Source organism: Mobula birostris, chromosome 4 (assembly GCF_030028105.1).
Source record: "Mobula birostris isolate sMobBir1 chromosome 4, sMobBir1.hap1, whole genome shotgun sequence".
Lineage (NCBI taxonomy): Eukaryota > Metazoa > Chordata > Chondrichthyes > Myliobatiformes > Myliobatidae > Mobula > Mobula birostris.
Genome location: NC_092373.1, coordinates 107,613,881 through 107,627,952, shown reverse-complemented (window position 1 = coordinate 107,627,952; position 14,072 = coordinate 107,613,881). Strand labels below are relative to the sequence as shown.

Genomic DNA, 14,072 nt, shown 5'->3' with positions numbered 1-14,072 from the left:
AGTAAGGCATTTGACAAGGTTCCACACAGTAGGCTTATTCAAAAAGTCAGAAGGCATGGGATCCAGCGAAGTTTGGCCAGGTGGATTCAGAATTGGCTTGCCTGCAGAAGGCAGAGGGTCGTGGTGGAGGGAGTACATTCAGATTGGAGGGTTGTGACTAGTGGTGTCCTACAAGGATCTGTTCTGGGACCTCTACTTTTCGTGATTTTTATTAACAACCTGGATGTGGGGGTAGAAGGGTGGGTTGGCAAGTTTGAAGATGACACAAAGGTTGGTGGTGTTGTATATAGTGTAGAGGATTGTCGGAGATTGCAGAGAGACATTGATAGGATGCAGAAGTGGCAGATGGAGTTCAACCAGGAGAAGTGTGAGGTGGTACACTTTAGAAGGACAAACTCCAAGGTAGAGTACAAAGTAAATGGCAGGATACTTGGTAGTGTGGAGGAGCAGAGGGATCTGGGGGTACATGTCCACAGATCCCTGAAAGTTGCCTCACAGGTAGGGTAGTTAAGAAAGCTTATGTTAGCTTTCATAAGTCGAGGAACAGTGTTTAAGAGTCGCGAGGTAATGATGCAGCTCTATAAAACTCTGGTTAGGCCACACTTGGAGTACTGTGTCCAGTTCTGGTCGCCTCGCTATAGGAAGGATGTGGAAGCATTGGAGAGGGTACAGAGGAGATTTACCAGGATGCTGCCTGGTTTAGAGAGTATGGATTATAATCAGAGCTTAAGGGAGCTAGGGTTTTACTCTTTGGAGAGAAGGAGGATGAGAGGAGACATGATAGAGGTGTACAAGATATTAAGAGGAATAGATAGAGTGGATAGCCAGCACCTCTTCCCCAGGGCACCACTGTTCAATACAAGAGGACATGGCCTTAAGGTAAGGGGTGGGACATTCAAGGGGGATATTAGAGGAAGGTTCTGTGCTCAGAGAGTGGTTGGTGTGTGGAATGCACTGCCTGAGTCAGTGGTGGAGGCAGATACACTAGTGAAGTTTAAGAGACTACTAGACAGGTATATGGAGGAATTTAAGGTGGGTTATATGGGAGGCAGGGTTTGAGGGTTGGCGCAACATTGTGGGCCGAAGGGCCTGTACTGTGTTGTACTATTCTATGTTCTATGTAAGGGTCCTAGCACCAATTCTTGTGAGAATCCAAACACAAAAACAACATTCTACCATTACCTCTCCGTCTCCTATTGCCAAGCTAATTTTCTATGCAGTTTGCCAACTTGATTTAGATCTCATGGCTCTAACCTGAACCAGTTTCTCTTATGGAACTTCATCATAGGCTTTACCAATGTTCATGGATCTCATACCTACTGCCCTCTCTCGTCAATATTATTTGCTGTCTGTTCAAAGAATTCAGTTAAATTAATCAGACAGAATCAGCCTTGACATTGACTGTCTCTGATTAGACTTGCCTTCCTAATGGAATATTGATTCTCTCTTTCAGAATTTTGTTCTTGTATCTTTACCACTACTTTTGCGAGTCTCACAATTAAACATTTACCAGGTTTTTCCAAACTACCTTTCAGCCAAAACCCCAACAATTTCTTCCCTGATCTCCTATAACAGTCTGGTATAAATCCCATTTGATCCTTTGAATTTATCCACTTCTAATTTATTCTCTGCTAATGAGTACTATAGATTTTTACCTACCCCCTTAATGAAATTTCCATACAAAGTCTTTTTTTTGTGAATGTCAGTGAAAAGGATTCATTTATGAACTTACCTATATCTTCTGACTCCATGCACTATTGCCTGTGTTTTTTCCCTTTTTTCCCTGATCATTATTTTGCCGTTAATATATTCGTAGGCAGTTTTTTTTTTAATTTTATTTTTATTTGGATAAGGAATTCACAAATATCATGTACTTTTTTCACACATATAACCTTTTCCATTTTTTTATATGTATAAAACTACAATTATTTATACATTCTTAAGTACACATTGAGATGATATAAAAGGAAAATAAACATTTAAACAGATAATTATGTACAGTGGTAAATCTAACCTATTAGGCTAAGTAATGAAATTAGTTGTTAAGAAAAATGGTAATAATAGTTTCCACACAACCCTTCTGGACCATTTCCACTGGTCCAAAATGTTGTATACAAGCCTATATACCAACCATTGTAGGTGTTTATATCCTAATTTGTTCATGCTTGCTCCTGCCCGCAGACATAATTATCCAATCCCTATGTACTTATTTACTTAATTTTTTCATTTTTTTATCCCTTTCCCAAATCTTTCCCTTTACTTGTGTTAATTCTCTATTTTCCAAAAAAAAACAAAAAGAAAACCAAACATTTAGACTAGGGGTGCTTACGTTAGCAATATTACTGTGTTGATGAGAAGAGCAATATAAATCATTAGGAGAGTCATCTAAAGTCTGCTCGCATTGGGGTTATATATTCAATCCATTTATTCCAGATTTGATAAAATTTTTCTTTTTGAGTTCTCAGGGAGTAAGTCAACTTTTCCATTTTAAATATTTTCAAGATAATTTCATACAATCTTCTAATGTAGGTGGTATTGGATTTAGCCATTTTCTAGTGATTGATTTCTTACTTGCCGCTAAGAGGGCCTGCAGCAACTTTATATCTTCCTTCCGTTCAAGGAACAATACATGCCCCAAATAGAGCGTCTCAAAGTTCAGAGGTATCTGGGACCTAAGTACCTTAACTAATGTTCTATGAATACCTTCCCAAAATAGACTTAATTTAGGGCAATCCCAGAAAATATGAAAATGATTTACCTCCTTGAAGCTGCACCTTCTCCAGCACATCACATTTGTATCTTTATATTTTTCCTGATATGGGGTCTTGAAGTATCTTATAATGTTTTTCCAACAATGTTCTCTCCAAGTCAAAGAATTAGTCGAGGACCATTGAAAGCTGCAGATTTTCCCCCAAGCCTCCTCTGAAAGTACCAACCCCGCTTCTTTCTCCCACTTCTCTTTAATATACAGTGTATTTACATTTTTAGCATGGGAGAGTGCATTATATAGGCGAGAAACTGATTTACTAGGTATTGAACTGCAAGCCGAATTCAGAATCTTGAAAAATTCTAATTCTACTGTTGATAGGTCTGTATATCTACAACTCTGGTTAACATAGTTTCGTATTTGAAGTTACCTAAAAAAGTCATTATGTTCTAGGCCATGTTTGTCCTGCAGGATTTGGAAACTTTGTAATACTCTTTTATCTATAAATGAGAGGTAGGTTGTAAGACCTTTCTTTATCCATAGCTCAAATCTTTTATCTCCTCTGTTGGGAAGGAATTCGGTATCATATGCACACCATCTAAAGAGTTTTAACATGTTGTTAATTCCACATGAATTAACCACCTTCTGCCATACTTTTAATGTAAGATTTATCCAAGCGTTATTAAATTTTTCCAACTGGGCCATCAATCCTTTGTCAGCTATTGAAGCCTGAAGAGGAAAACTGTCAACTAATCCAAATTCTATTTCCTTCCATCTAGCCTTATATTCCCTATTACACCAATATAACAGAGGGGTTATCTGTGAGGCATAGAAATAATTTCTCAGGCAAGGAAGAACCATACCTCCTCCTTCCTTCCCTAACTGTAAGGTGTTATATCGAATTCTAGGTTTAGTAGGCAGTTTAGGTGATTTTTTTCTTGCTTCCTGCTGCTTTTTTGTGAGAACAGTACAACATCGGCCAACAATGTTGTGCCAAACCAATTAAATTAGTAGTCAAATAGCCAACTAAACAAATCCCTTATGCCTACACAATATCAATTTCATTCCCCTCACATACGTGTGCCTATCTAAATGTTTCTTAAAAATCCCTCCTATATCTGCCTCTGCCACCACTCTCTGTGTAATAACCTTGCTCCTCATATGTTTTATGAAATTATCCCTTCTCACCTTAAATGCATGCCCTCTGGTATTAGGCATTTCAACCCCAAGGAAAATATACTGTGCTTAATCTACCTATGCCTCTCATAACCTTATAAACCGCTATCAGATCTCCCCCAGACTCCTCCACTCCAGAGAAAACAACACGTTTGTCCAGCCTCTCATTATAGCACATGCCTTCTAATCCAGGCAGCATCCTGGTAAACCTCTATTGCACCTTTCCCAAAGCCTCAACATCCATCCTATACAGGGCAACCAGAACTGTACACAATCCTCCGGATGCAGCCTAACTGGAGTTTATTAAAGCTGCAACATAATTTCCTGATTTTTGAACTCAGTGCCTCAACAAATAAAGGCAAGCATTCCATATGCCTCCTTGACCACCCTATCAAATACGTTGCCACTTTCAGGGAGCTATGAACTTGGACACCAAGATCCCTCTGCTCATCAACACTTAAGGATCTTGCCCTTAACAGTGTACTAACCCTTTACATTTGACCTACAAAGGTGCAACACATTTGACTGGGTTAAATGCCATCTGTTTTTTTTATGTTTATACCAGTAACTATTCTTTACTATTCTTCTACACTATCCACAATACCACCAGTCTTTGTACCATCTGCAAACTTACTAACCCACCCACCTATATTTTCACCCATGTCATTTATATACATCACAAACAGCAGAGATCCCAGTACAGATCCCTGTGGAACATCACTAATCACAAACCACCAGCTAGAATAAGTCCCTATTACTACTACCTTCTGTCTTCTATAAGCAAGCTAGTTCTGAATCCAAATGACCAATTCACCATGGATCCCACACATCTTAATCTTCTGGATGAGCCTCCCATGAGGGACCTTGTCAAACGGCTTACTAAAATCCATGTAGACAACATCCACAGCTCTACTTTCATCAAAAAACTCACATTAGTAAGACACATCTTGCCCTACACAAAGCCATGCTGGCTCTCCCTAGTTAGGCCACGGTTTGCTATCACTGACGTGAGAGTCACTAGGCCATTGTTAACAGGCCCTGGTTCTCTTCTTGAATAATGTAAGAACCAGTCCTCTGGGACCTCACATGTAGAGAGGACATGAAGATATCGATCAAGGCCCCAGCAAGCACATCTCTTGCCTCTCTCAATAACCTGGGGTATATCCCATCAGGCCCTGGGGACTGATGCTCTTTAAGAGACCCAACACTACCTCCTCCTTTACTTCAAAATGCCCTAGCATATCAATATGCTCAGCACTGATCTCCCTATCATCCACATCCTTCTTCTTAGTAAATACTGATGTAAAGTGCTCATGGAGAATCTCAGCCAAGCTCTGTTTCCAAGCAAATGTTCCCCCCTTTTACAATGAGTGAGGATCCTATGCTCTCCTTAGTTATCCCCTTGCTTTTGATGTAATAAGATTACAATCTTTGCCTTGGGATTCTCTTTAATCGTGCTTGCCAAGGACTTTTCATGCCCCTGGCTTTCCCAATTCCCTTCTTGAGTTATTTTTGTATTTATTTATTTATATCCTGAAAGGCTCTGTTTGATTCTTCTTTCCTAAGCTTTACATACTTCTCATTTTTCATCTTGGCTAAATTCATGACCTCTTTTGACATCCAAGGTTCTCTTACCTTGCCATCCTTGTCCTTCGTCCAGACTAGAACATACCTGTCCTGTACTCAGTGTAGTTGGTCTATAAACATTCTCTACATGTCAGATATGGACTTGGCCAAAAACTGCTGTTTCCAATTAACTCAAATTCCTGCCTAAAGCTCTCATAATTTGCTCTGCTCCAATTTAATACCTTTCTGCAAGGTCCATATTTATTGTTTATAGCTATCTTAAAGCTTAAGGAGTTGTGGTCACTGTTTGCTAATTGCTCATCTGCTGGCCAGGCTTATTACCCTACACCGGATCTTTACAGCCCCTGTTCTTTTTGGATTATCTACATATTGATTTAAAATACTAGTTTTCTTTTCAAGCACTTCCCTACATATATTCCTGTCATATGCTGCCTTTTTTTCTCCTTATCCAACCATCAATAACCCTCAACACCAAGGGTTCCCAATACGTATTATTCCTGGCTTTTACCCAATTTAGCCTTCAAATTGTGCTATAACTCTGTTGAATGCTTCCCACTGTTCAGATGTGGCTACTTCTCCCCCCATGTTAACAAAATGAGCCTCCTGCAACACTCCTCTCCCAACCTCCCCCCAATTTAAGGTTTATTCCTATCCTTTTCCATTATTGCTTGAAAATACACAGTTAAGGTCACTATCTCCAAAATGATCCTCCTTCCATGAAACCAGCTGCAGGTCCAGTAATGCCCTTTTCCTCATTGATCTATCTGCCTACTGTATCAAAAGCTCTCAGAAATTACGGCTCCACTGTGCCTTGGTAATCCCAGTTAGTAATTGGGAATTGAACTCTACAAATACAATAACCTTACTTTGGAACCTGCCCATGCCCTCTTCTCATGGTTACCATTGTGAAGGAGGTGGAGGCACACACTCCGCAATTCAGGGACTGTTTCTTCTCCTCTGACATCAGATTTCTGAATGGACAATGAACCCATGAACACTACCTCACTACTTTTTAATTTCTCTGTACTTATTTTAACTTAACTATTTAATAGACTGTAAGACATTGGAGTGGAATTAGGCCATTCAGCCCATCGAGTCTGCTCTGCCATTCCATCATGGCTGATCCTGGATCCCACCTGCCTTCTCAGCATATCCTTTGATGCCCTGACTGATCAGGAAACAATCAACTTCCGCCTTAAATATACGCACAGACTTGGTTTAGTCTGCAGCAGAGCATTCCACAGATTTACTACTCTGGCTAACAAAAGAATCCTTCTTGCCTCTGTTCTAAAGGGTTGCCCCTCAATTTTAAGGCTAGATTCTGGATACCAAAACCATAGGAAACATCCTCTCCACATCCACCCTATCTAGTCCTTCCAAAATTTGGTAGGTTTCAATGAGATCCGCACGCATTCTTCTAAATTTCAGTGAGCACAGGCCCAAAACTGCCAAACACTCCTCATATGTTAACCCCTTCATTCCCAGAATCATCCTCATGAACCTCCTCTAGACTCTCTCCAATGACAACACATCCTTTCGGAAATATGGGGCACAAAACTGTTGACAATATTCCACGTGCGGCCTGACTGTTGTCTTACAAAGGCGCAGCATTATCTCCTTGCTTTTATATTTTATTCCCCTTGAAATAAATGCCAACATTGCATTTGCCTTCTTTACCACAGACTCAACGTGCAAATTAACCTTCTGGGAGTCTTGCATGAGGACTCCTATTTCCCTCCTCACCTCTGATGTTTGACCTTTCTCCCCATTTAGATAATAGTCCACACTATTGTTCCTTTTACCAAAATGAATTTCCCATACATTTCCTAACACTGTATTCCATCTGCCACTTTTTTGCCAATTCATCCAATTTGTCTAAGTCCTGCTGCAATCACATTGCTTCTTCAGCACTACCTACCCCTCCACCTATCTTCATATCATCTGCAAATTTTGCCACAAAACTATCAATTCCATTATCTAAATCATTGACAAACAATGTAAAAAGTAGTGGTCCCAATACTGACCCCTGAGGAACACCACTAGTCACCGGCAGTCAACCGGAAAAGGCCTCTTTTATTCCCACTTGCTGGTATCCTCCTCCAATCCACCTGGGCAAGCTCCTCTCTCATGCCTCTGTAATTCCCTTTATTTCATTGTGATACTGATACATGTGACTTACGCTTCTCCCTCTCAAACTGCAGTATGAATTCAATCATATTATGATCACCATCTCATAAGGGTTCCATTACATTAAGCTCCCTAATAAGATCTGGGTTATTACACAACACCCAATAGCCTTTCCCAGAGTAGGCTCGAGCATGCAGCCATCCTTAAAGCTATAAAGCCACCTTGTGGGCATTCAACAAATTCCCTCTCTTGCAATCCGACACCAACCTGATTTTCCCAATTCCCTTGCATATTGAAGTCCCCCATTACAATTGTGTCATTACCCTTATTACATGTCCTTTCCAGCCCCATTTGCAATCTCAAACCCACATCTTGGCTACCATTTGGAGGTAGTCAATTGACCAAACAAAAAACTTTAGCAACTAACGGATACTATGGAGGGTGGGATCACGGAGGTAAATGAAAGTCACAAGTGGGCTAGGAGCAGAAACGGGTTGAGAATCACTAGGCTAGAATAATTAACAAAAATATAATCGCGACCTTGTCATACCCTAACAACACAGTGAGAGTACAGTTCGTTATAAAGACTGCAGTTTGCACAAAACGAAAACACACAATTTGATTTTATTCTAATCACGTTTTCTGCAATCGATAAGCCATTAATTTAATGCTAAGTAGATAAACGTGGCCCAGTCCCGCGAGACCGTATAGACACGAAAGGAAGCAAAACAATCCCCGGCCACCTCGGACCGAACAACATCTGAGAAACTGACTGAAAGGAAACGAGATGTTCGCCCGATTCATTATGACGCATCAAATCTGTGTATAAAAAGACCTATTAACGCTTTATCTTTGTAGACCAGCATTTGTGTGTTGCTCTGCATTTAAGGTACATTAAGAGTTCCAGCATCTGCAGAATCTCATGTGTTTACAACATAGTGTGACTTTTTTTTTGCCTTAATAGGACGTACGTTTGCAGAGGAGAGGCGAGGCGAAGCGAAAATATTGGACGAGATTTACTCACGAATGTTTGTTATTAATAACAAACCCTCAGCAGGAGTATAAAATGTCTAAATGAATGCGTAGAATGAAATAAAACCCATGAAAATTTATGAATTTAACTTATGTTTTCAATGTTAATCAAATTAAGGTTATTTATCTGTTGAAGCTGTCCAGTTGCAACTCCACCTGCCTGTTAACTGAAGAGTGAAACTTTCTTCCCACCTGTCTGACCTACAATCAGGGGGCGGGAAACATTAATGAGAGTTTTCTTAAAACGGGCTTTTCTTTACCAGTTCTAAGTTTACTCGCTTAGCTAGATGACAAGTGGCAATGGACGACGGATGTAGCCTGGAAGTTTACAGAGGCAGCAAGCCGTGCTCCGACAAGTGCAGGGTGCCGCAAGAACAAGAGAGACTCCCCGGCCCCAGCGACTCGACAGATATACACCTCCCGAATAATGCAGTCACCCCGAGCGCTCAGTACGGCATCAATGTTTTTGCCCTGGGTTTGGTACTAACGGTGGCAGAGGCGTCGCAGAAAGCTGGGGTGACGCAGGAACACGTCTTAGCCTATCTCAGCACCCTCATGGCGATGCAGCTAGTGTGGATGCTCTGGTACTTCGTGAAGCGGAATGAAAGGAGAGGGTTGACCATCGATAAGGATGACCACGCCGGGCCAGGGTGGCTGAGAGGTAAGTTGTCAGGGCAGGAGGGGTGTTAGCTGTATATTCGGGTGTACACTGGGAGCTTTATTGTTCTATGTATTCAAATTGCCATAGTTTAAAAGAGTTTAGCCCTGTTACCTTGAGAAGTATGTGAAATTTGTTTCGATTTATGTTTATAACTGCACCGCGCCATCCATGTTGCCCGACCTGTTGAGCATCTCTGTCACTGGTTTAGCTTTCGTACCTTGTGCACTTTCGTTAAGTGGCAGAACTGGCACGATTATTTTTAGTATCGTCAGTATTACTGTATAGCATGCGATAAGTTGAGCAGTTTATCATTGTATCTAGCGTTAAACTTGTATAGCTCACTCACTGCATAGGGTCAGTGAGTAACATGCTAACTCGACGTTGCTCAAAGTAACAAACAGCAAGTATTTGTTTAAAAACAGCAAGTACGTCAGATATGAAGTAGTTGGAACAAGTTATAAGAAGATTCAATTAATATAATTTAAGACCTGCTTTTATTTCTTCAGAGATTAACTTTTGTTGCGTTTGGTTCCCAGGTGGTTTAATCTTGTTTGCCATCTTGAGTTTAGTTCTGGATATGTTGAAAATTGGATACTACGTTGGATATTCAAGTTGTCTAACAGACGCCAGTGGTGCCTTTCCCGTGATTCACGCAGTACACACAATCTCCCAGGCATGTTTATATGTATTTGATTTTTGATTTGTGTTATCATAGAAGTATGTGCGTTGTACATATTAAAAAATATAATTTATTTTCAGGTATATTTCCTTTGGTTTCATGCAAAGGATGTCATTCAGACTTTTCAGATTATTGAAAGGTAAAGCATGCACCATATTCCAAATATTTCTTCAATCCATTGTATTAAATGAATGTAAATATCAGAACATTTTAAGGATGTGATTGTGACAGAATAACTTACTTAACATGTATCAACATAACACAAGGTAAAGTTGCAGCTCTGGTTACACAACACTTCAGTTCTGGTTACCTCTACAGGAAAGATGTGAAGAGGGTACAGGGGAGATTTACCAGGATGCTGCCTGGATTAGACAACATGTCTTATCAGCATAGATTGAGCAAACTAGGACTCTTTCTCTTTGGAGAGAAGGGTAAGAGATGACATAATAGAGATGTACAAGATGCATAGGTCAAGTGCATATGCATGGACCATATTCCTCAGGGCAAGAATGGCTAATTCTAGGGAACATGGTCTTTAAGATTAGAGAAAAATCTAGGGGGATGACAGAAGTTTTTTACACAGTGGAGAGTGCATGGGTGTAGAGGTAGATACCGTTGCTGCATTTAAGAAACACTTGGGTATATGGATTGTAGTAGGGTGGAGCACTATGTAAGAGGGAAAGTTTACATTAATCTTGTCGTCAGGAAATACAACTCCTCCAAAGTAGAGCTGGTAGATTGTAGTTGATCTCCACAATTTCTATCTTCATTTCTGCCAGTAACATGGAATACACCCCATTTGGGTGAGGTAGCTTTAAGTTCAAGGTTTCCAGCATTTTTTCCAAGTACATCTGGTATATGTATTTTATTGTAATGTTGTCACTGCTTTCCCTTTTGCTGTTTTGCTAAGGAGAAGGTACTCCAATGATCTTGGCTTGTAAAGATTCATAATTTAATCTTTAAGACTTTGATTACTCATCATTATTATTATGTGCCATGTCGCATGATGCGAGTGATCATGGTCTTCTGTCTGTCTTTAATCTGAGTGCCTTTGAGGAAGACCCCCTTCACGCTGTTGTTCTTATTCTTTTCTCTATCCATGACCATGAATGTTCTTGGCAAATTTTTCTGCACAAGTGGTTTGCCATTGCCTTCTCTGGGCAGTCTTTACAAGACGGTGATCCCAGCCATTATCGACACTCCCAGAGATTATCTGCTTGGTGGCAGTTGTCACATAATCAGGACTTGTGATATGCATCAGCTGCTCATACGACCATCCACCACCTGCTCCCATGGTGACACGTGAGCCTGACCCTGGGGGGGGGGGGCACCGCTACTTTGCCCAACGGTGACCTGCAGGCTAGCAGAGGGAAAGAGCACCTTGTACCTCTTTGGTAGAGATGCATCTCCACCCTACCACCATAATTTGATTACTATTTATCTTAAATAGGAACTGCAATTTTTTTCAATGTCTAGGCTTGCACAATCTTTGTCCCTTTTATTCCCATATTTTAATCTGTTCCGTAGTCTGTATCTTCCTGCTGTCACTTGTCTCCCTTTCAATTTATTTTAATCCTCTCAATTTTGATATATAATCTGTTTAGAGTTCATGAGCATATTTATTCCATTTCCAAAGTAACACTCATTACAGATTTTTTTTGTCAACTCACTGAAGGTAGTCCTGATTAAATATTTTATTTTAGAGATACAGTGCAGCGTAGGGCTTTCTGGCCCTTTGAGTTGCACTGCCCCAACAAACCCAATTAACCCTAACCTAATCACAGGACAATTTGCAATGACCAATTGACCTACTCGGTATGTCTTTGGACTGCAGGAGGAAACCAGAGCACCTGGGGAAAATCTACACATTCCATAGGGAGGACATGCCGAGGCTCCTTTCAGAACAGCACCGGAATTAAACACTAAACTCCAGATTACCCTGAGCTGTAATAGAGTTGCATGAACTGCTGCATCACTGTGGCGCCCATTTCTGCTTGTTTGTATATTGTCTTTTCCCATGGATATTCTGAAACAAATTTCCAAATACATTCTCATGGAAACATGTTCTACATCATTCCCCAGGACTGGATTCATCATTGCGCTGGAAGCACTGATTAAATGATTTAGTGTACACATTTCTGGATTTCTCACTTGGCTCAATATGCCTTTACCATTCCAATCTATATCAGAAAAAATTGTAGTCTGTTGTCATTACACTTGTATTCCTAGTTTTCTTAAATTGCCCACAGTTTTCCTGTCTCTTTTCCAATATCCATTGGTTTTTTCATACTAAATTGTTCCATTTTTGCCCCAAAATATCAGGTTGTATGGTTTTTCCGTGTTCTGTTAGTGTATGAAGTTAGTAGAGAATTCTGAGTGTACTGCTGACATTAACTGATCCGATCCCTTTTCCTGTTGTGCATGCTGGTTAGCTTTCTGCACTCCATGTGTCTTCTGTTTAAGTGACAGGGAGTTTTGTTACAATCTTAGATTGGGTGTTGTGTAATAACCCAGATCTTATTAGGGAGCTTAACATAAAGGAACCCTTTGGTGGCATAATATGATTGAATTTGTACTGCAATATGAGAGGGAGAAGCAGAATTCACATGTATCAATATCACAATGGAATAAAGAGAATTAGAGGCATGAGAGAGGAGCTTGCCCAGGTGGATTGGAGGAGGATACTGGCAGGGATAACAGCAGAATGTGGCCAAGGTTTCTGGAAATGATTCACAAGGCACAAGATAGATATGTCCCACAGAAGTTGTTCTCAAATGGCAGGGGTAGGCAAACATGGAAGTGAAGGACCGCATAAAACCCAAGGAAAAGGCACATAAGTTAGCAAGAGTGAGTGGGAAGTTGGAAATTGGGAAGCTTTTAAAATCCAACAAAAGACTACTGAAAAAGCTACAAGAAGGGAAAAGATGAAATATGAGGCCAAACTAGCCAATAATATGCAGGATGCTAAGTTTTTTTTTCATTAAATAAAGAGTAGAAGGGAAGTGAGAGTTGATATTCAACCATTCGAAAATGATGCTGGTGAGGCAGTAATGGGGGACAAAGAATTGGCAGATGAACTTAATGGGTACTTTGCATCAGACTTCACTGCGGAAGACACTAGCTGTGTCCCAGAGGTCTCTGAGTGGCAGGGAGTAGGAATGAATGCCATTGGGGGAAAAAGTGCTAGGCAAACTCAAAAGGTCTTAAGGTGACTAAGACATCTGGACCAGATGGACTACATCACAGAGTCCTGAGAAGGGTTGCATTGGTCATAATCTTTCAAGAATCATTTGATCCTGACATGGTGCAAGAGGACTGAAAAATTGCAAATGTCATTCCACTCTTTAAAGAAGGGAAGAAGGCAAAAGAGAGGAAATTATTGGCCAGTTAGTTTAACCTCAGTGGTTGGGAAAGTGTTGGAGTCCATTATTGAGGATGAGGTTTCAGGGTACTTGGAAACTACTGATAAGTAAGTCAAAGGTGGCATGGTTTCTATAAAGAAAAATCTTGCCTGACAAATCTGTTAGAATTCTTTGGGGAAATAAAAAGCAGGGTGGACAAAGGAGAAGGCAGTGTATATCATTTACTTAGGTTTTCAGAAGTCATTTGATAAGGTGCCACACACTAGACTGTTTAACAAGATAAAATCCTATGGCGTTACAGGAAGGATACTGGCATGGATAGTGGAATGGCTGATGGGCAGGAAGCAATGAGTGGGAATAAAAGGGGGCCTTTTCTGGTTCGCTGCTGGTGACAGTTGGTCAGTATTGGGACCGCTACTTCTCCCATTGTTTGTCAATGATTTAGATGGTGGAATTGATGGCTTTGTGGCAAAGTTTGCAGATGATACAAAGATGGGTGGAGGTGTATGTAGTGCTGATGAAGCAATGTGATTGCAGCAGGACTTGGGGAAATTAGAAGAATCAGCAAAAAAGTGGCAGATGGAATATGCTGTTGGGAAATGTACAATAATGCATTTTGGAAAAGGAACAATAGTGTGGATTATTATCTAAATGAGAGGATTCAAACATCGGAGGTGCAGAGGCTCTTAGTGTTCCTTGTACAAGACTCCCAGAAGGTTAATTTGCAGGTTGAGTCTGTGG

The 14,072-nt window shown here is 40.5% G+C and overlaps 1 protein-coding gene across 2 annotated transcripts in view; it reads left to right on the top strand.

The window, feature by feature from the left end:
• Positions 1-8,338: 8,338 nt before the first annotated feature.
• Positions 8,339-14,072, top strand: part of otop1 (otopetrin 1) — a 33,295-nt gene continuing 27,561 nt past the window's right edge. The window contains exons 1-4 of one of the 2 annotated variants that reach the window (XM_072255888.1): positions 8,360-8,420; positions 8,562-9,290; positions 9,827-9,963; positions 10,050-10,108. In XM_072255888.1, coding sequence (XP_072111989.1) covers positions 8,930-9,290; positions 9,827-9,963; positions 10,050-10,108 — 557 coding nt within the window. In that variant the 5' untranslated portion in view covers positions 8,360-8,420; positions 8,562-8,929. Of the gene's footprint in view, positions 9,291-9,826; positions 9,964-10,049; positions 10,109-14,072 lie in introns of both variants that reach the window. The other variant, XM_072255887.1, reaches the window with a different exon arrangement.